The sequence below is a fragment of the Chaetodon auriga genome, chromosome 2 (genome assembly GCF_051107435.1).
Source record: "Chaetodon auriga isolate fChaAug3 chromosome 2, fChaAug3.hap1, whole genome shotgun sequence".
Taxonomy (NCBI): Eukaryota; Metazoa; Chordata; class Actinopteri; order Chaetodontiformes; family Chaetodontidae; genus Chaetodon; species Chaetodon auriga.
In genome coordinates this window covers 22,523,205-22,544,562 of record NC_135075.1, presented here as the reverse complement: position 1 = coordinate 22,544,562, position 21,358 = coordinate 22,523,205, and the positions used below count along the sequence as shown (strand labels likewise).

The window sequence follows — 21,358 nt, the reverse complement described above, 5'->3', positions numbered from 1 at the left end:
GAACAAAATAAAATGGTGGGACTTACAGAATGCACAGAGAATTTTCTGGACACAGTGTGAACTTGGATATCAATGAACTTTTTTTTTTTTTTTTTAAGACATTTCAACTTCTCACGGTACACGATCTACTCTGAAAACACATCAGGCTCTTTGAAGCATTCGACCAGAAATCTTGCCCGCTCTTTTCTTAGAACCTGCTGGTTTCCAGGCTGCAGAGGCATAATAAGCACTTTATGTTTTAAGAGTGTTAAAACAAACTGATCATAATCCCACATGTTAAAGCCTTGTGCTCCCTCAAAAACATGTGTATAATCTCCTTGTCTCATTCAGTTCACTGCCCTGTTATATCAGTTTTACATGCATAACAATACACACAGTATACTGTGTATATACTGTGTATGTATGCGACACACGTCCAGTCAGCTCATACTGCTGATGTTGAAAGTAAACATGTGGCAATTGTACTGTTCAAAGCATTGTGGCTTATCAGTATTTTATTTAAACAGAACCTTGGTGCAATAAGGAAAAGTCTTTGGTATAAACGTGACTTGCGTCACAATGGCACCCTCCATGCAAAACTCTAACTTTAAACTTGCCCAAAGGACTTTTCTCTCAAAGTGCTGGCTTCCAATAAAATATTTTTACTTTGAGATTGGGAGCCTGAAGCATATTTAACAGATTTTTTATGCCGTGTGAAGTGCAAAGTGAAGGATAAAGTGTGCTACCAACTGGTTCTAGACACTGGGTTTTTAGGTTACCAAACACGCCTGCAATTACATGACTGCAGTCACCAGCCTCGTGCACGGTGACGTAACATTCACGTCACACATTCCATGAATTGTCCAATCACCGGGCCAGGAACATACTTATCCAGCAATTGTGTGTAGAGGTTTACAAGTAGTTTTGTAGCAAAACTTTGTTGCTAAGATCTTGAATGTTATTACTTTGTCATCTGGTTAACAATTAAAAGGTCTCCTGAGCATCCATTTTTAAGAAGGCTGTTAAAACCTTTTCAAATGAGGTTCTTCATGCAAATCTTTCATATAACTGTGGCTGTGAAACCTTACGTACACGTACACCTCAGTGGTATATTCATTTAATCTTGCTTTATGAGAAACAGAACAGCAGTGCATTTTTTACTTTATTCAAAATGACCAAAATGTATTCTAAACATCTGACTCATCAAAGCAGCCACCTTTGGCAGATATAACAGCTGAACACACTCGTGGCATTCTTTCTACAATAGAGATCAAATATTCTTCAGAAAGTTCTTCCTAAATCTGTTGCAGAAGTTCCCATAAGTGTGTGGCACTTGTAGGCTGCTTTGCTTTCACTCTTCTGTCCAGTTCCTCCCAAACCAGGTCGATGGAGTTTAAGTCTGGACGCTGCGCTGGCCACTCCATGTTTCCAAGCTTACCATCTTGTTCTTTTTTCCTGAGGTAGTTCTGGCATAGCTTGGACTTATATTTTGGGTAGGATGAACCCCTGACCAACTAGGTGCATACCAGAGGGTACTGCATGGCGCTGCAGAATGCTGTGGTAGCCGTTTTGGTTCAGGATGCCTCTCACTCTGGATCCAGCAAAACAGCCCCAGACCATCACACTTCCTCCTCCATGTTTGAAAGTTGATGTCACACACTGTGGAACCATCCTTTCACCTACTCGACGGTGTACAAAGATCCTGCGTGATGAACCGAAGATTTTAAATTCAGTCCATAATACCTTCTTCAGTCTTCAGTAGTCCAGTGGGGGCGTTTGATGGTCTGTCTCTCTTCCATTGCTAATTGCCTTTTTCTCACCATTTTTGGAGCAACACACTACTTTCTACAGTACAATACTGTTCAACTGATGCTCACGAGGGTATGGGACAACAGTGTGTTCCAACACTGCTTCTATGCAGACACAGGGGGTTGTAAGCAATCAAGAAAAGTTGGAACACCTGTAGGAATTAGTAGCACCAGCTTCCAAGGCTTGATCAACCTTCATTGCTGCAGAACAGCTTTAAATTGTTAACTCATTTCGTGTTCCCTGAAAAAGGCCATTTTGTATAATTCTGAAATGTACATTATTTTTCAGTTTTGGGTAACCTAACCATTTTTTAACCTGTTGCAGTTCAGCACTTTCATTTGTACCATTTCAAGCTATTCATTGGACTTGAATTGCAAAAAATAACTGGAAAAATTGGGGTGTTCGAAAACGTTTGAGTGGTAGTGAAGCTCAGGTATCAGGTACTGAAGATAATCCATCCTATATAATGCTTTTAGGACAAACTACAGACAAGGAGACAAGTGGAAATTTGTCTGCAGCCCCTTAAACCTATTACAAGCAAGTGAAGCTTTTACATGTGACAACCTCAAACAAACAAAAAAAAAAAAAACAAACATACTGATTTTTATCTTTTCTCCTCCAGTTATTCAATTGGCAAAATATTATTTGTTAACTTAAGTCTCTACTCAATAGATGTTAGACCTGTTTTTAACTTTATACACAAGCTTAATCTTTGAACTCCGGCATCACCGTGTGCTTGTACTGGCTAACATTGCTGCTCACACAAGAACTTAAGCAGTGATACAGGTGTGCAATTAATTGTCAAAAGCAACAGACATTCAACAGTCCTCTGAGCAAAGTCACCATCAGTATTAACCCGCTCAGAGGGGCATGCAGACGAGCACAGCCACCGCTGCTTGCATCTTTGCTGATAAGAGTCAACTGGATCTCTGTTTCATTCCAGTGAATTTAGCTTCAGCTGTAAATGTCCCACCATGACCTTTATGAGGAAGCAGACTGAAGCTGACCCTTGTGCACGTACTCCAAAGCCGTGGCGATGGTCCTCATGTCCATCTCAATACTGCGGGCCCAGTTCTCCACATCCCCAATTTCCTGTTCAAAATACAATATAGTGACAGAATTAGCATCACCACAGTGTGCATCTACCAATCTAACCAATCACCAGGACGAGCATTTCCACCCATCCTTTCACCCTGTGAAGACCATGTAAGCTAGATAATTGCAGAGGGAGTGGAAGCTCATTAATGAATTGCTTTTACCACCTGTCAAATCCTCTCAGATGTAGGATCAGTTTCAAGGCCCTAAAATAAAACTCATAAGCTTTTGGTAAACCTGGCTTTATATTTATATTGTTGCTGTTTGCGACCAGACAATTGTCTTGGGATAAGACACTAGAAAGGGCTAAATCTGCAAGAGGCAATATCTTTGATATTAAAAATGAATCACAAAACCCAGTAAAATGTAAAAGGGTCACACAGCGTTGAAACCACTCTGCTATTAAGTACATGATATTTGAAATCTCCTTTAATCTGTATATGAGCAGATTACATGACAGAAAAGCCTTGTTTTTAGATTCATTTCTCATTGACACAACATATCTTACCTTTAAGGCCTGATTGAAACCCTCCACCATAGTGATCCACTGAGCAGTCTGTTTGGAGAACTGGCTCGCCTGCACCTGGAGAGTCTTCACCTCATGGTCGAGCTTACGCTGGTTTACGTACGCCTGGGCAACTCTGAAGTCAAACAGGAAACAACAATGAGAAGAGCTACAGTATTGTTAATAAATGAAAATATAGCTAGTATATCATAAATCCACCGTGGGATGTGAGAGTGAAATTTTATTTGACGGTCCAAAGTCTAAGTCATTGATTTCTCCATTTAAACTGAAAACATACTGTAATATTCAAACAATGAAATCTTACCAAGGATTTTGGCCGTAATCCTTTCTATAAAAAAATTCCCCGTCTTGTTCTTTAAGCTGATTGTCTTGGTTTCATCACGACTTTCACAATGTTAACAGTCTTAATGTATTATTTGTGGTTGTGTCACACATTAGGCCAATTTTGCCCTGCCAAGAGTGGATTGATTTATTCTACTGGCTCAGAAAGAGGTGTTGGTGGGGAGGGTCCGGTTGACTGAAATCTCTAAGGGAACCACAGTACCTTGTCAGACAACAGCATACATTGCCTATGACTTTAAGAAACATGTTTGTAATGAAGAAGAACTTTTTAGAACATACGTACGAAATGAGGATTTCCTGTTCTTTCTGGTTATTGTTATTGTAAGTTAAATATCTTCTGGTTTTAGACTGTTGGTTGGAGAAATCTCTTTGGCTTTATATTTTTCAGTACTTTCTGACATTTTATTGATTACATGCATCATCTGAAAGAAACTGATGGATGAATCAATAATGAAATCAATCCTTTGTACAGCCCTAATAACATTCGAGATATCAATCTGTCCACAGAAGAATATTTTATATCATTGATTAATCATTCAAGTATATCATCGGCCATAGGAGCAATCTAGAAAATAATTGGCAGATTGATCAATACTGGAAATAATCATTAGCAGCTTTACTGGGACATAACTCCTTACTTAGTGAGGGTGTCAGGATGTCAAAAAATCCCATGTCCTAATCCTCAACTACCACTGCTCCACAAGTATGAAAGGCAACAACAGGAGGTCTCTTAAACCAAAAGATAAAAACCCAGCAGGGGGCGAGGAGGTGAATTTTCATACCCAACGTTGAGGTGGTCTACCAGGGCTTCTGTCAGACAGGTGGCTGCAGAAATAGCTTCACGTCTGCGTCTCTCTGTGCAAGTGAAAATATCAACACAGACACACAAATCATCAGTACTATGGTAGATTATGGGGCCTTCTAACAACTCAGTTAGCATGCTAGGATGTTAGCACGATAGCTAACGAGCTAGCGTCTCACCCTGCAGCTCCTTTCGCTCATTTTGCTTCGCCTGGTGTTCTTTAAGTAGACGAGACAACATGTTTGATGGTCGTCGAGATTATGTCGCCAATGTTTTCGTTTGTTACAGCTAGCTCAATAACATGGCTTTTATAAAGCGAGACGTTGGAGATGCTAACAGCTGACTATTGCTACTTCTGTCACGAGACTCAAGAGGAAGACGACAGAAGTGGGCGTGGCCGAAATGGCGCCTCACATAGCGCCATTTATTATCATCAATGTAATTTTGTTATGATGATGTGAGAAATTAACGCAACCCACAATGTAGAAATCAGACCAGCTTGTACATTGTATTTTAACAGACAGTTTAAGGGCCTGTAGGTGCTCTTTATTTTATAATTTAATTGTGAAAATGTGTGTCATGGTGTTGTCACTATCAGTTTTTATGTCTTGACTTTTCAGCTTTCAAAATAAAAGCATAAAGGATTAAAAATAATACTACTGCTAATACTACTACTACCACTACTACTACTATCCCTAATAATAATTACATAATGAAGTGAAGAAATGGAAAGCAATGGCAAGAGCGGGAATAAAGGTGGCAAGAAAAATAAGCTTTCAGTCTGTCGTTCTTGGTATTATGACTGAGATAACATAAGATAAGACTTTATTGATCCCACACTGGGGAAATTAAGTCTTTACAGCTAGCAACTATTAGTGCCACAAAGGGGTCAAAAAAAAAAAATTGTATAGGACGCAGAATAGAAAAACAACCACGTATATGTACTTTTTGTACGTAGTACAGTGACACTAGAAGATTGACTGCACTGAACTGATTTAAAGATCATATAGTCTTGTTAAAGATGCATGCAGCAGCAAAGTGTCAATTCCATTAAAAAAAATTATAAATTTATGTGACTCAAAAGAAAATACTGTGGTCCAGAAAAGGCTCACCGTGAACTTAGGAATGTTTTGTCAAACTAGGGCCACAAGTGAACGTTCACATTTTAATTGTGCAGAATATGCGGCTTTTTTTGCAATTTAATTTAGACTTACAGGATAGTAAAGTTTCTGCAATACTTGGGTACTGTACATGTATATGCGTATGTGCCATTTTATTATGAAAAACTCGGACCGGAAAAGCCGCTCTTGTTCTGGCTAGCGGAACACGGGTCTGCGCTGATGGCAGGTAGCTATCTGTCAACAATCTAGGTATAGCTGAAACTGAAGTCTGTGTGGCCCTTTATCGTCTGTTTCATTCAGGTATGCGCCTTTACTCTTTAACTGACATATGTGACATTTTCTCGACCGAACGATCGAAGCATCTCAAGGAGCCGGGTGGTGTTAGCATTTCCAGCGTTAGTTAATGCATGGTTAGCTTAAGCCTCGGTGTTTAGGACATCGGCAAACAAAGTTGCTCCCGGTGGCGGAACTTCTCAATTTCTATTAATAATTCATAAAAAGCATTTACATAATAACCAGCGATACATCTAGATCAATGTCACATTCGAACCGGTCAGTCAACAAAAGGCTGGTGTTTGAAATTGTCCTCACAACAAATTTCCTGTTTGCTAACTCCCTGCTAACCTGACAGATAAAGCTATTAAGCTACAGCTGCACTGCCTTCATGTTGCCGATAGCAGGGATCACGTCTCGTCTTTGACAAGTTCAACGTTATATTACTTTCTGATGCAGTTAGCATCTTTCTGTTAAGTGTTATTAACGTGCCCCCCTTGTATAGCATTTTAACTACCCTCTTGTTATGTCAAAGGATATTGTCAAAGATTAGCAAAGCAGGTTTAGCGAGACTTAATTTAGCCAAGTTAAGGATAGGATTTTCGCTATGGACGGTACATGGTCGTTTCTTAAAATAGCTAAGATTAAACCCAGTGACTCGGTAACGTACATTTTAGACAGATTGTATGTCTGAACACTAAAAATATCTACACAGCGTGTTACTGTGTAGAGTAGTCAAATAATACTGTATAAGATGAGTTAGATAGAGTCAGGCAATGATGAAGTACCTGTTGTCTGTCAGTGAGTCTACACAGACGAATTTGTGTTAAAATGTGTGCACAGTTTCTATAGATTAAATCCATACTGTACAGTAAATGTATCTTAAGTGCCTATCTTCCATGGTGGCGGTAAATGTACATCTTCATAACTACAAACCTACTCTTTTAAAGTCTACAGATATGTGAAACTGCCATATAAACCCCTTTATTTTAATGATCTATCCATATTTGCCATTGTACTGCATGTAAAATCAGGCTTAACTTTCCACAGACTGTAGCAACCTAATAGCCTAATCACTCTGTAAGTAGGTTACCTGCATAGAGTGTCCCATGTTTACATCTTATGTCACTGGCTCCAGTTGTTGCAGGTCCTTTCGGTGTAGCAGCCAAAAAGGCTGCAGTGTTATGGATGAACCATGAAGGCCCAATTGCAAGTCACAGGTAAGTTGCTGTTGCAAGACCAGTAAGCTTGTCTGTTAAGATAGGAAGCTACAGGCTATGGGCAGTTAACTTCCTGTTGTAAAAAAAAAAAAAAAAAAAAAAAAATGCCTGAAGAGCTGTCACAGACTGTGGTTGCATTCAGCACTGGGAGGCTACTGGAAGTGATGGCTTATGTTCATAAGTTAGTGGTATTAGCAAACTGTAGCATCTTTACCAAATACAAATTCTGATTATATTTATTGAAAGTTACATTACGTGCAATTTCACTGTGGTGTTTTCTCCGTTCTAGTTCTTTCAGCCAAGCTGAAGGAAAACAAAAAGAACTGGTTTGGTCCCAGTCCGTATGTGGAGGTAGCCGTGGATGGCCAGTCAAAGAGGACAGAGAAATGTAATAATACACACAGCCCGAAATGGAAGCAGGCTCTCACAGTGTGAGTACGACTGTTTTGTTTGTCATAGGAGAAGAAGCAGCTGAACAAACAACTGATTAATTACTGGATGTTGTACAAGTTGTATTAACAAAATAATATTAATTTGGACTGAATCGAGTCTACCTATAACATTGTCGGTCTTAAAACCTTGTTATGTGCTGTTTTGTAGAGTCTTTCAGAGAGAGGGAGACGTTTCAGAACTAGGTCTGTTTCTGGTGTAAAGTTACTCAGCTGGGGATTTTGGTGACTGTCAGCATGGGTAAACTAAATACTTAGATGACATATTGTTAATGAATACCTGATGTATCTGAACGAAAATAGCAAGTGAGCTCACAAAATCCAGGCACTCAACACCTTTCCTATGGTCATTGTGTCATTGAAATAGGGTCCAGTGTGTACAGATAAGTAACTGGTCAAACTAATGACCCATTTCAGGGGTATTCAATTGTGACATAACCGCCATATTTTTATTTTGTCAAAGTTCAACTGTAGCCTAACAGTAAGCTATGCTATGTCATCTTTGACGCATCTTTCATGAGTGCAGATCATCCATTAATTTTAATTTGTCTTGTATCTGGTCATTTTCTCACTTTTCTACAGAATTGTGACTCCGGTCAGCAAGCTGAACTTTCGTGTTTGGAGCCACCAGACGCTGAAATCAGACATCCTGTTGGGAATGGCCACGCTGGAGATCAGCGAGATACTTAAGGCTAACGACTTGAAACGTGAGTTCATGTAATTTTCTTTCAGAAAATATTATATTGCAAATTTTCTGCTCATTTCTTTTCATTTACTGGCACAAGACACCTGTGACCTTGTCAAAGCACAAAGCTAAAGGTAGAATTTGCTTACAATGTCACTTGATATGTCAACTTTGAATATGAAAATTGTTCATTGTTGTCCAAGGAGCAAAATGTCGAGCTTACATTTCTCAGCTCTGGGGGTTGATTCCCACAGACTCCTGCCTGATGTATTCAGGATCAAGCACCCACTACATGGCTTATTTATTGCATAATCACAAAAAGTTGTATCCCGTGTCGTGTCACTTTCAGTATTCATTTTGTGCATCTGTCAGCTGCATATTATATTTGGCAGATGCAATTGAAGACACTGTGCACTCTAGTGTAAGAGAGCATATCTGCCTCTGCTTGTTATGAGAATGTTTTATTGGGCTTCAATGAGCTTGGCAACCAACGTGCACACTGCTCAGTAGGTTTTCTTTTCCCTGGGATACAGGCCTAACATAGCTTATGACATTCTGCTTGCTCGGAGTGTGTTTACAGCCTCATGCAATGACCTAGTCAGCACATGCAAACCATGTGACAAGTGAAAAGTCTGGTCCATGTTCTATATAGCTGCTTGCACTTCAGTTCATGAGCAGCATTCTAAAATCTTGCCAGTGGCCCCTTGAGGCCATGGTGGTTGTTTCTCCCCATGTGACTAAAGTGGTTTGAGCTGACAGAGTGACTGATACAACGGTCTTTAGAGCCCCATACTCCCACTTGCAGGGCTGAAACCAGTAACCAAATAGCTTTAGAGTGAGATAATTATGAAGGGCCAGTGAGGAGGGGCCACCTAAAGAAGATGTAATTTTAATTGCATCTTTCACTGGGAAAAGTGTGTACTGTACATTCAGTGGCAGTTTCTACCACCTCGGTCTATCTGTTTTCATTGCGATTGGTTAGTGTGGGTGTTTCTGTGACGAGTTTACCTGAGGTGTGTTCTCAGTCTTTCAGATTTTTAGCACCTGTTGAACACTATATTCTGTGCCCTCCCCAGTGTGTGAGGTGGTGCAGACCCTGCAGCTGTGCTCTTACAGAGACCCCAAGGATGTTGTCGGTGACCTGTCAGTTTGTCTAGACGGCATGCAGGTAGACGCAGAAACCTTCGCCTCGGCAGAGAGAGAACATGGTAAGGAACCACGCACAAACACAAACCTGCAAGACAAGGTTTACCACAGGAACAATATGGGAACATATGATCCATGCATGTGCACAGTTCTATTAATTTAGCTGTTACTAAGAGAGTTTACCCTCCCTTCTCTTCATAGATTAATTGAATGTTATCAGTTCTAGTGAAAGAGACCATCTCTCTGCTGATAATTAAAAGCTAAAGTCCAAATCCCACTGCTTTGTTTTTGATAAAGTTCTACACCTGTTGGGAACTGGCACTTACGCATTTTCACATGAGAGGCAGAGAAGACAAATTATCACACTCTGCACTTAGACAGTACAACATAAGACAGAGCAAATAAACATACGACAATAAGAGCATACATCTATTCCATTAAACAACCAATATCAGCCGATATATCAAAATCAAAAATCAACTGTCCCTTATTGAGTAAATGCCAAGTTGTGCTGTTGGAGTCACATTGCAAATTATTTTACATTAATGATGTCACATGTTGTCTTTCCTGTCGTCATTCTAGCTACTGTTCCAAATGGAAATGCAAGACAAAATGGAGAGACTGGCAACAGGTTAGTATAAATGCTTTTTTGGTGCAAATCTTGGGTTCAGGGTTTGGTAAGACAAAAGCATATCTCTCATAAAGTTTTTGTGTTGTGTTGTATAGAAAATACTCATTGTACATCTGTAGAATAACTTCAGCAAATGTTTTGATCCCCAGGTCAAGCAGGGACACGTCTCCCTCCAGTGACTCAGAGGAGTGGGTTATTGTACCGAATGGTCATGCTGTCAATGGTACGGGGTCTCCATCCCGATCTCCAGGGGGCTCCAACGCCTCGCGTCCTCCCAGACCAGCCCGACCTCCTCCCGCTACGCCTCGCAGACCAGCAGCCTCACCAAGTAGGAAAAGTACAAGGCATCAAAATGATGTCAAAAACATTATAATACAACATGAACTCACATACAGTGTGACACACCAGTCACGCGACATATCAATCATTTCACTTTGTCCACATATCATGGATTTTCTTTCATATACAAAAATGTTGTATTTACTGTGTGCAATGACTGCAATCAAAGCAAACACATCTCTGCAAATTCATTCAGAGACTTAAAGGTTTTCCTTCTCTGCCACCTTCACCGCTTCTCTTCCCAGCCTCCTCTAGCAGTTCCTCCCCCAGTGAGCTAAGTGAGGGTCCAGCTTCCGATGGCTCCTCTCAGGCGTCAGCTAGTGGGTGTTCAAATCAGCAGGATGACTCAGGCACAGGAGCGGCGGCAGCAGGTTCTTCAAACACAGCAAGTGGCCCCAAACCAGGGACTCCTGCCTCAGCAGCTCTGGCCACAACAACTCCCAGAATCACACCTATGAACAACGGCCCCTTACCACCAGGGTAAAAGAGCAAGGCACTACACTTCACTGTGGCCACTGCTAATAGACATATTACTCTGCAGCCTTACAACTAATTATGTATGTTGTCCCGTGCTTTGTCTTTGCTCACTCATTTGTATTGTTTCCACAGGTGGGAGCAAAGGGTGGACCAGAATGGACGGGTGTACTATGTGGACCACATTGAGAAAAGGACAACCTGGGACAGACCTGAGCCTCTGCCTACAGGGTACAGAAACATTTGATTCATAGTGTGTGGACTGACATGCGTCTTGTTCTGCTCTGTTGAACTGTGCAGCCATACCATGGAAGTGATCCCATATTTTATTACCACTTTAACTATTACTGTAGAGCTGATTTAAAATTTAATGTCAGTGATATTAAAATACTACAGCAGATTAAAGGTGCAATAAAGATACAGTATCGAGGTGAGTTACAGTGGCTCTGATCAGGACTCTGACTCCGGAGACAACAAAGACAGAGCGGTTTCAGGCAGGGACACGAGAGGCATGAAGCAGGAGAGGACTTAGAGGGAGGTCGGGCATCAGTCAGCACCCACCTCCGGGGGGCCTGAGCTATGTTATACTATCAGACTATTTCCTTTTGAGATGCGAAGTGGCTTTATGTGACAGGACAGGCCGAGGCTAGATGGTTAGCATGCTAACTTCACTAGATATCTCTGCAATGCAAAACATAAGCATCTTTGACACAACTGTTATGTCTTCACATTCTGTTGACAATTTCAGTTCATTTTTGAATGTTTTAAGTTAAAATTCCTGCATATGGCACCTTTAAAACACCTGTGATATTCATAAAAAATGTCAGGTGGAGCCATCAGGAACATCTGACATCTGGCCGACATCATCAACTCAGCACCGCTTTCTTTTTACTCTCCCTTTTTGTAGCTGGGAGCGCAGGGTGGACCCGATGGGTAGGGTGTACTATGTGGACCACATAACCCGAACGACCACGTGGCAACGCCCCACCCAGGAGTCAGTGCGTAACTATGAGGAGTGGCAGCACCAGCGCAGCCAGTTGCAGGGAGCCATGCAGCAGTTTAACCAGAGGTTCATCTACGGGGTGAGAGCAGTCACCATCTTTTTTACTGGATTTATTAAATGCACCACACTGCTTGACGTCCACTCTGTGTGTGTGTGTGTGTGTGTGTGTGTGTGTGTGTGTGTGTGTGTGTGTGTGTGTGTGCGTGTGTGCGTGTGTGTGTGTGCGCGCACGCGCGCGCAGTGGAGGTTTCAAGTTTCCACATCACAGTGATAATTTTTATTTTCCCATTTTAGGCTCATTTACTTGATTTTACAAGCTGTGCATGAATTGCAAAGGTTACACCTATTATGATTCTTCGGTTTGCTTAAAATCTAATAAACAAAAATGAAATAAACCCATAACCGCCTCTGGGGTTCCCAGCATGGCAAACATGGCTGTAAACTGTTCCAGTTTTTACCATTTCTTTTATTTAGCAATAAAAATAAACAGCCAGCGAGCGAGCGTTCACTGTTATTCAACCACTGCACTGTGTTCACAAGTGAAGCAACATTAGTTAAAAACAGAAACAACACAAAGCACTACATGGTACATTTGAACTATTTATTTTTTTTTATCTGTAATAAATCTAAGTGTCCCATTCTCTCTCCGGCTCAGCTCCAAGACCAGTTGGTCGCCACAGCCAATAAAGAGTTTGACCCGATGGGACCACTGCCACATGGTTGGGGTAAGGATAACTGAGCATTTATTTAAGCTAAGCACAGTAAAGATGTTTTCTAGGCCCGTGGCTGTTAGTAGAAATGCTTGGTAACGAACTGACACTGAGTCATATACTGAAATGTATCTATGTTTTTAATGTCAGAGAAAAGAACAGACACCAACGGCAGAGTGTATTTTGTTCATCATCCCACTCGGACGACGCAGTGGGAGGACCCCAGGACGCAAGGGTGAGTGCATGCCTGCGCGTGTGTCTATGTGCATGTGTCAATGATTCTTTCTAACCTGGCTGTAATTTCGTTATATTGTCTGTAAGAGGCGCTAATGTGCCAGCATTTTGCTCAGCTGCACATTTCTAAAGCACTTCAGACTAAGGCCTCAGTGCTAACCGGCATTAGCAGTGGAGAGTGGAGAGACACGTGTTTGATCCCTCTTTAGGGTCAGGAAGAAGTGGAATTAACAACCTTCTTAAAGTGGGATATTACTCTTATCTGCTCCAACACTCCAACAAGCTACAGAATTGCCCTAACATGTAATCATTTACCAGTGGGTGCATAGTGACAGGACAAACACATGCCAACAATGTGGAAGGTGTGGAAATATTGATTGTAGAAAGTTTCAGCTTCAGTGGATTCAAACATTATCGTTTCAGCATAATCACTCTAAACTGCGCCTGCACTGAATCATCAATAAAGTGCTGCTAATGAGGAAGTTATGAGAAAGAGCGTCTGATTAAACACTGCTGAGTGTCACCGATGATGGCTGTGAAACAGTGTGGAGGAAGCTCCTGCTTTCTGTATCTTAAGGGCACATTTTTGTTTTTAACATTTCCCAGTTTATATTCGTGTTTGTAGGCTCTTGACCCATTAAGTTAAGATGTAAATTTCAGTATGGGACACTTCTGATTTCAAAGATCTTAAATTATTGTGTTAAAATATGCTGCAGATTAAAATCAGTCTGAGGATGTGTGTGAATGCCCGTCAAATATCCTGTGACCCTGTTTACATCAAGAAAACCTCAGTGTTGAGAAATGCTGCTTCAGGGCAATCATAGTCTGAGGAATGTGCAAATATAGCATATATTATAATCTCTGCTGTTTTAATGTGTATATGAATCATTCATGCTCCCATTAGTATTGTGGTGATTAGTCCACGTTCGTTTTCTCTTGTAATTTAATCCCCCCCAGTTTCACTTGCAGTGTAAATTTAATGTGTATCTGTTTATAATAACAGTTGGTTTGATGCGTTTGCTTTGTTCAGGCTGCTGAATGATAAGCCCCTGCCAGAGGGTTGGGAGATGAGGTTCACTGTGGATGGTATTCCCTACTTTGTAGACCACAACCGGCGAACCACGACCTACATTGACCCTCGCACAGGGAAATCCTCGCTGTAAGTTCTCGTTTGCTCTTTATCAAGTCAATTCATTTGAATAAAGAGTGGCTCACACGGCATTATCTAAATGTGCTCGTTTAATTGACATTGAAAATGGGTCTTCTGTGTTTCTCTCCACAGTGAGAACGGACCACAGATCACCTACGTCAGGGACTTCAAAGCCAAAGTGCAATACTTCAGGTTCTGGTGTCAGGTATGTGCTGCTCAAACAGGTGTTGAAACACTTTATCTCCCGTGATAAAATCTGTCTTTATCGTCATGCTGCTTTACTGTGGGAGCTCATGCCTCGAGTTCCTGAGCGTGCAAAGATAAAAGTTAATGTTCACTGGTGTACAAAGAAGTCAGATTGTCTAAAATGTAAGTATTTATATTGTTTTTTTCCCCTCTCTCAGCAATTGTCGATGCCTCAGCACATTAAGATCACCGTCTCCCGTAAAACCTTGTTTGAGGACTCATTCCAACAGGTGATCATTCTTATATACTGTCTTTTCAGTTCTCGCTTTAACAGCATGATCTTGTCAGGGTCTGAGGTGCTGAACTGTTGTAATTCTGTGTCTACATTCGAAGATCATGAGCTTCCACCCTCAAGATCTGAGGCGGAGACTGTGGATCATTTTCCCCGGAGAGGAGGGCTTGGACTACGGAGGCGTGGCCAGGTAACTGAATTTTGTGTAACTGCATCCAACTGTATGACTCGTGAGGTGTGTTTTGTTCCCATTTGTAGGTTTTTTGACACCACCCTCAGCCACACAAAAAGCAAAACTTGCAGCTTAACCGGTATGACCACTTCCTCTTAATTGTTTTTTTTGTCCTCTGTGCTCATTTTTCCAGGGAATGGTTCTTCTTGCTCTCTCACGAAGTTCTGAACCCCATGTACTGTTTGTTTGAGTACGCTGGCAAGGACAACTACTGTCTGCAGATCAACCCCGCCTCCTACATCAACCCTGATCACCTCAAGTACTTCAAGTTCATAGGACGCTTCATTGCCATGGTACTTGCACTGTTTGCCAACACAGTTACTCAGTGTGCCATCAGTATGTGAACTGGAGGTTACGGCATCATGTGTAAATCATAAAATATTAAATACAGTCGTCTTTGTTCCTTTCTAGGCCTTATTCCACGGCAAATTCATCGACACAGGCTTCTCCCTCCCCTTCTACAAGCGGATTCTGAACAAACCTCTGGCCCTCAAAGACCTGGAGTCCATAGATCCAGAGTTCTACAACTCTCTCATCTGGATCAAGTAGGTCTGGGGATACAAACCTGAATGTGAAACCCTTAATGGGGAGGGTTCGCATGATCGACGGGCAGGATGGTATGGTGGTCATTTGCTGTGATGTACCCTAAGATGTTATTTTTATGATATTTTGTTGTTCAACAGCAGTACACAAGCACCATTTTCTTTACATATAAGATGATAATTCTGTTCCCAGTTATCACAAGTCCAACATATTTATAATCTAGAGCCCTGCAACACTTGTCACATTCATTTGAGTCATTTGGAGGTTTTAAAAGAAAATCTTATTTGCTTGCTTGCCAGGAGTTAGATTAGAAGATCGATAGCTGGGTTATGTGCCCGACTGTTCCTTGGCCTGGACCAGTTGCCAGGCCATCCCCGCCCCCCCAGTTTCTACACTTTATGCAAAGCTAAATTATGCAATGTTTGACTCTGCAGACATGAGAGTAGTATTGATCTTCTCCTCCAACTCCCTGCTAGAAAGTGAATAACTGTGTTTCCTAAAATGTTCAGCTACTCCCATTGAAGAGTTACTTCCACATATTTTTTTAAATTTCCATTTCTCTCCCTTCATATTTCATCCAGTCACCAAAATTAGGATGACAAATGAATGAATGTGCAAAGTTTCATCTTGGTGCTACAGTTACTGGGCAAATGAAAAGGACCATATATCAGTGGTCAGGGGTCTAATTAAGGGTTTTTCTCCCAGTTCATGCCTGCTCTGTGCCCTCATGTTACAAATCAGGATTGGGATATTTTCAAAAAACCATGTCTGCCATCAGCGTGATTCTTGTTTGTGATGCAGATCCAGATCAAGATGCAGAAAAATTTGCCAAAATTTTCTCTTGCTGATGAAAAGGCTTCAGAGGAGCGTGTAGCCTGGTGGACACATGCGCTCTCTGATTGCTAATGATAATGACTCTCTGGCCTGCAGGGATAATAACATAGAAGAGTGTGGTCTGGAGATGTTCTTCTCAGTTGACAAAGAGATCCTGGGGGAGGTCACCACCCACGAGTTGAAACCAGATGGAGGGAACATCCAAGTAACTGAGGAGAATAAGGAGGAATACATCAGGTACAGCTGCATCGTCTACTGCTTCTCATCCTCCATCTGTTGTCAGTTGAATATAAACAGGACTAGAATAACATAATTTAAAGGAGAGTTAATATGCATGTACATGTTGATGTACTTCAAATTTCAAAATGAGGTATTTTACCGTGATGATTTAACAGCTTCCTTATTTTCTAAGCAGTATTTCATCATGTTTATCTTCATATCTCTGTGTGCAGGTTGGTGGCTGAGTGGAGGCTGTCCAGAGGCGTGGAGGAGCAGACTCAAGCATTCTTTGAGGGCTTCAATGAAGTTTTGCCCCAGCAATACCTTCAATACTTCGACGCTAAGGAATTAGAGGTACTGAAGTAACTAGAGCTTTTCTCTGCAGCCTTTACTTGAACATGGAGGTTTGATGTGTGGGACAGTGTTGGTCCTTCGAAAAAAGAGTTGATTCTGCAAGCGAAAATCATCAATATTTGACCTTGTGTCCTGCAGGTGATGCTGTGCGGGATGCAGGAGATAGACCTGGTGGACTGGCAGAGAAACACAATCTACAGGCATTACGCCCGAAGCAGCAAACAGATCCTCTGGTTCTGGCAGGTTCGTACAAACCGTGCTTTCCAGTCAAACCGCAAGATCAAAACCCCATCTCTCATTCGTCCTTCTCACTTTGCTTTTCTTACTATAGTACATCAATACACGTGTTCAGTTCATTTTTCTTGAGCTCATAGCTGTAACTTTGTGATTGGGATCACCTTTTGCTGTTGCTTCAGAGGCTGTGAGCCACTGGGTCCAAAGTCAAAACTCTTAATAAAGCAAAGAAAAACTTGAGGCTTGCTGAGCGCTTTTAACACAGAACGGTCTGTTGACAGTTTGTGAAGGAGATGGACAACGAGAAGAGGATGAGACTGCTGCAGTTTGTCACAGGAACCTGTCGTCTTCCTGTGGGCGGCTTCGCTGACCTGATGGGTATGCAGAATAGACACACACACACACACTCACACACACACACTCACTCTATGTTGCAACCAGACTCGGCTTCTTGATTTCACGCTAACTGTTGTGCTTATTATTGGTTCATATAGGAAGCAACGGCCCCCAAAAGTTCTGCATTGAGAAAGTGGGCAAAGAGAACTGGCTTCCACGAAGCCACACGTGGTAAGACCAGTTGTTCTGCTTCTAAGTTGATAGATGTCTTCAGGTATTTCACCAGACGTCTTGTCTAAACTTACACAGGATTAAACTTTCATGACCAAACCCTCTTAGTCATTTGTGAATCAACCAGCAACCAGCCTCCCGCCATTGTTAACCCTTCATTTGGCATTAGAGGTTATATAATAGTGTGTGGGGATGCTTTCTGGTTGGACGTTAAGTAATACAGATTAAAAAGTGTTTATTTAGCAGATGCTGTTATGTAGCCTCACATGAAATTAGGGCAGCAGTTAAGTAAGTAAACATCTCTCAGCAGATAGGTCAAAATTTCGTAAATGACACTGAACATGAAGGAAAGCAGAGAATTTCTTTAATCAGTAGTTTGTAGTATTTTGTTTCACTAGCACGTGTGTGTGTCAGAGATACAACATGAAAGTGTTGGAGATTACATGTTAAATCCAGCAGATTTCTGTGAAGAGTCATCTAACGTCCGTCTCTTTTCTCCATGTAGCTTTAATCGTCTGGACCTCCCTCCTTACAAGAGCTATGAGCAGCTGAAGGAGAAGCTCATGTTCGCTATAGAGGAGACAGAGGGTTTTGGGCAGGAGTAATGCAACAAAAGCAGGAGCTTCAGGATGGAGGAGTGCGGGCTTGGAGGAGCCATATCCATTTCAGACAACAGCACTTTTCAACAGATTCTCCCGCAGCCCGGAGCTGCTGATGAACTGGTACAACCCTCATTGGAAAAACGTTTGGATGTTGTGTGAAACGTGATTAAAAACAGCGATTTGCAAATTCTTTTCCACTTATATTCAGTTCAGTACAGTAGAAAGGCAAGACGTTCAAAACACAAACACTTTGAAACGTGTTGCTGGCGTCACATTCAGAATAATCATCTATTTATAAAAATCAGTGAAGTTTATCAGTTTGAACATCAAGTCTTGTCTTTGTGCTGTGTTGAATTGAATATAGGTGGAAAACGACTGCATTCTGATGTAGTTTTACAGCCTTTTCAGAGTAAGGGTTGCAGATGGACGCTCTAGTCTTTGTTGCTGTCACGTTTTCATGTGCAGTAACAACTGTTTTTAAGCCGTTGCATCATGAATTTGCTCATCCCACCACTGTCACCTCTCACCTGTATGATCAGCTCCACAGTAATCCACCCGATCTCTCGTAGCCCTGCTCAGCCCACTGTGAGGTGTCGGAGGCAGAAGAGACTCTCACCCTGTCATGTCTGCACTCGCCGCACGTTGCGCAAGTGCAGTTTCTACACGTATGTCTGCGAATCTGCGCAGTTGTAACTTCTTAAGAGCCGCCTCGTCGGGTCTGTGCACTAGAATTCATTTCAGAGACTTGAACCATATTTGTGCATTTTGGCTTAATATGAAAAGCTTCATATCGAAAGCACCAAAGGCACATCTATGGTTTTGGGTCTTTTATGTTTCTTTCATTGAAAGGATGGCTGAATGGATGTTTCTTTTTTGTTTTTTTTTTCTAACAGCTGACTGACTCCCATAGCACATGCGCAGTTCCTTTAATAACTTCGCTAACCGTGATCATGCTAATTAAGATGCTAGCTTCTCTTATTTCGACAGGTTGACTTGTGAACTTTGTAATGAGTTGAAACTTTTGAATTAGTTTGCACATAGTTATGTGAGCGGTAAGACGATTGTGATTGTTCTGAAGAGAGGTTGTATTTTTATGTGCAATAGTTTTGTAGAAAACATTTTTGCCAATAATAGAGCCAAACAGTGATTTGTTTGATCATTTTATAACACTTTGGTAAGTTTCAGCTTTTACTATTGATTTGAATTCTCAATATGGTGAAACTGGTTTTGGTTGAGATTTGATTTGACAAACTTTGCCTTCCCTAAACGGTCTGTGCTGTATATAATATCAGCCTGTTTGACCATAGGTGGTCACTTCCTTACCAGTCAGGGAGACTGAAAAGTCTTTTCTTCACAATTATGAGCTGTTACTAATGAAGTGGGGACATAGAATGTATTGTGTAATAGAGAGCAATGATTTCTTGAATCATTCCCACTGACTGGTAGCCAATTCTCTGGTAGATGTCCAGAATTAAGTATTATCCTAGATCAATAATGAAGATGCTGAATCCTAATTGTCTCATGTGTTAAGTGACTAATGCAGTTTATGTAAATATACTTACCAAGTAGAAAATGTCTTTAATATCTGAATACATTTAGTTCACCCAAGCAGTGGACCCCTTCGAGTCGCAGGCAGAAGTTGATGATTAAGATTTGAATTCATGGAATAGACAGCGGCCCTAGTTTTATAGGGCGTTAGGTGTTCACATCTGTACAGTAGTCGTGTGTTTCATGTCTTTTCCAAAAATAGCTGCGCTAACATCAAACTTAGATTCTTTTCAGTATCAGGTAGAGTATCACTTTAAGGAAATGACTATGGAACCAGTTTACCAAAGGACTATATGTAATTATTTTTTGTAAACTATTTGACTGAAAAATCGAAGCGTAATCAGTTTTTAACGTCCCCTAAATGATGACACGCGTCACATCAGTAGTCACAGTTAAGTTGTTAGCTGTCCTCGATTACATTGGTAGTTTGTCACTACGAGGTACACAAATGGAAACAAAAGGTAGCTCGGCTGCTTCGGTTTTAAATCCAAATCTGAGTGAATTTCAGTCAGTGAAGTGATATTTTTTTAACGACTGGCAACTCGAGACATCAAGCTGTGTAGCGTGTGTTTAGGCAACGTGCTGTAAGTTCCATGGTGTGATTTCGATGTGTATCCCAGATGACTGAAAATTCCTAATCACAAATTCAGTTTCAGCAAGTTCCCTTTAATGTCCCAGTAAAATGTAAAAGGATGTATCCACAAATGTTTCTCATGAATGAACCATGTGGCTGTATCTCATTAAAAAAAATGCTGGTTGTTCTCATTGGCCAAAGCTCCTCACTGACCTGACAGGTGTACTGACCCTCAGTCAGTACAGTTTCTGCTCATTTTATTCACGATTGTGTCAGATGTTTCACATTATCTCACATCCCCCCCCCCCAATGGCAGTGATTCAGTACACACACATACACCTTCAAAATTCAGTGTGTAACTCCTGGTGTGCAGAGTTGTGAAGAGATTATTAAAAAAAAAAAAAAAAAAAAACAGGTTTTGTGATTAAAATGTTGACTGTTCAATATTTTAACAGATTCCAGCTGATCATATAGGACCTTGACTCTCCAAACTGATAGAATTAACCACTTCACTGTTCAATCTGCTCTGTTCCAGATCATGGGACTCTTAAATGTATAGAAATATGCAAAGTAGTGTTTAAGTTGTACTGATTGCATTGTAAATCATATTGATAGCACTGTTTTTTTTTTTTTTGAGGCTCTAACCTTTTTGATAAGTGGAAGTCGATGGTTGAATACTATTTATTTGGAGGATGGGTTTCATGTAACAATGAACTGGATTGATTGACAGAAAAGAAAAAAAACAGTAATAAAGTGATTAAAACGGGGCTCCTGCAGGACGCTTGTGAGGTGTTATTATCACAGAAATCACATTTTTGTTTACGGTCTCCTACACACAATTCGTGACTCGTGCTTTTATATTTCTTCTAAATAAACAACAGGCAACAACTGTATTTCACACTGACCCCTTAAATATGAAAAAATACATTTACACAAACAAATGGGAATTTTCTTAAAGAACATTGTTGCTCCACCCTTAATCATTATTACAATAATTATCATCCAATTGCTTTCATAAATGAATTGTTTAATTTTGACTTGATTTGCAGGTGCAGGTGGTGCTGAGACCGCCCCTAAACAGAGAGGGAAGTGTTGTTTTTTTTACTGCTCTACATTCATTCTGCATCTCCAGTGACTTGGCAGATAAAGACTTGACACACAGAGCATGTGATCAGATTACAGAAC

The 21,358-nt window shown here is 41.0% G+C and overlaps 2 protein-coding genes across 2 annotated transcripts; one reads left to right on the top strand and one right to left on the bottom strand.

Annotated features, from left to right (window-relative positions):
* Positions 1-1,128: 1,128 nt before the first annotated feature.
* On the bottom strand, positions 1,129-4,937 carry bloc1s1 (biogenesis of lysosomal organelles complex-1, subunit 1). The gene is made up of 4 exons (XM_076741125.1): positions 4,733-4,937; positions 4,534-4,606; positions 3,392-3,524; positions 1,129-2,880 (listed from the first exon to the last, which is right to left on the bottom strand). The coding sequence occupies exons 1-4, from the start codon at positions 4,791-4,793 to the stop codon at positions 2,770-2,772; spliced, it is 378 nt and encodes a 125-aa protein (XP_076597240.1). The 5' UTR covers positions 4,794-4,937; the 3' UTR covers positions 1,129-2,769.
* Positions 4,938-5,856: 919 nt separating this feature from the next.
* On the top strand, positions 5,857-20,585 carry itcha (itchy E3 ubiquitin protein ligase a). The gene is made up of 24 exons (XM_076741101.1): positions 5,857-5,974; positions 7,086-7,167; positions 7,457-7,598; positions 8,199-8,323; positions 9,378-9,509; positions 10,030-10,078; positions 10,228-10,406; positions 10,663-10,897; positions 11,027-11,122; positions 11,799-11,973; positions 12,550-12,619; positions 12,755-12,839; positions 13,869-13,997; positions 14,121-14,193; positions 14,393-14,464; positions 14,568-14,656; positions 14,832-14,991; positions 15,110-15,243; positions 16,172-16,312; positions 16,528-16,648; positions 16,787-16,891; positions 17,164-17,260; positions 17,377-17,449; positions 17,955-20,585. The coding sequence occupies exons 2-24, from the start codon at positions 7,143-7,145 to the stop codon at positions 18,052-18,054; spliced, it is 2,607 nt and encodes an 868-aa protein (XP_076597216.1). The 5' UTR covers positions 5,857-5,974; positions 7,086-7,142; the 3' UTR covers positions 18,055-20,585.
* Positions 20,586-21,358: the final 773 nt, after the last annotated feature.

Excerpts from the sequence above, each read along its gene's own strand:
- bloc1s1 (XM_076741125.1), bottom strand. The coding sequence starts at position 4,793 with ATGTTGTCTCGTCTACTTAAAGAACACCAGGCGAAGCAAAATGAGCGA. Across the intron at positions 3,525-4,533 it reads GTAGACCACCTCAACGTTGG|AGTTGCCCAGGCGTACGTAA; the intron begins GTATGAAAATTC and ends GTTTGACTTCAG. Across the intron at positions 2,881-3,391 it reads GTTTCAATCAGGCCTTAAAG|GAAATTGGGGATGTGGAGAA; the intron begins GTAAGATATGTT and ends TATTTTGAACAG.
- itcha (XM_076741101.1), top strand. The coding sequence starts at position 7,143 with ATGAAGGCCCAATTGCAAGTCACAG. Across the intron at positions 8,324-9,377 it reads TAAGGCTAACGACTTGAAAC|TGTGTGAGGTGGTGCAGACC; the intron begins GTGAGTTCATGT and ends TGCCCTCCCCAG. Across the intron at positions 14,465-14,567 it reads TTGAGGACTCATTCCAACAG|ATCATGAGCTTCCACCCTCA; the intron begins GTGATCATTCTT and ends CTACATTCGAAG.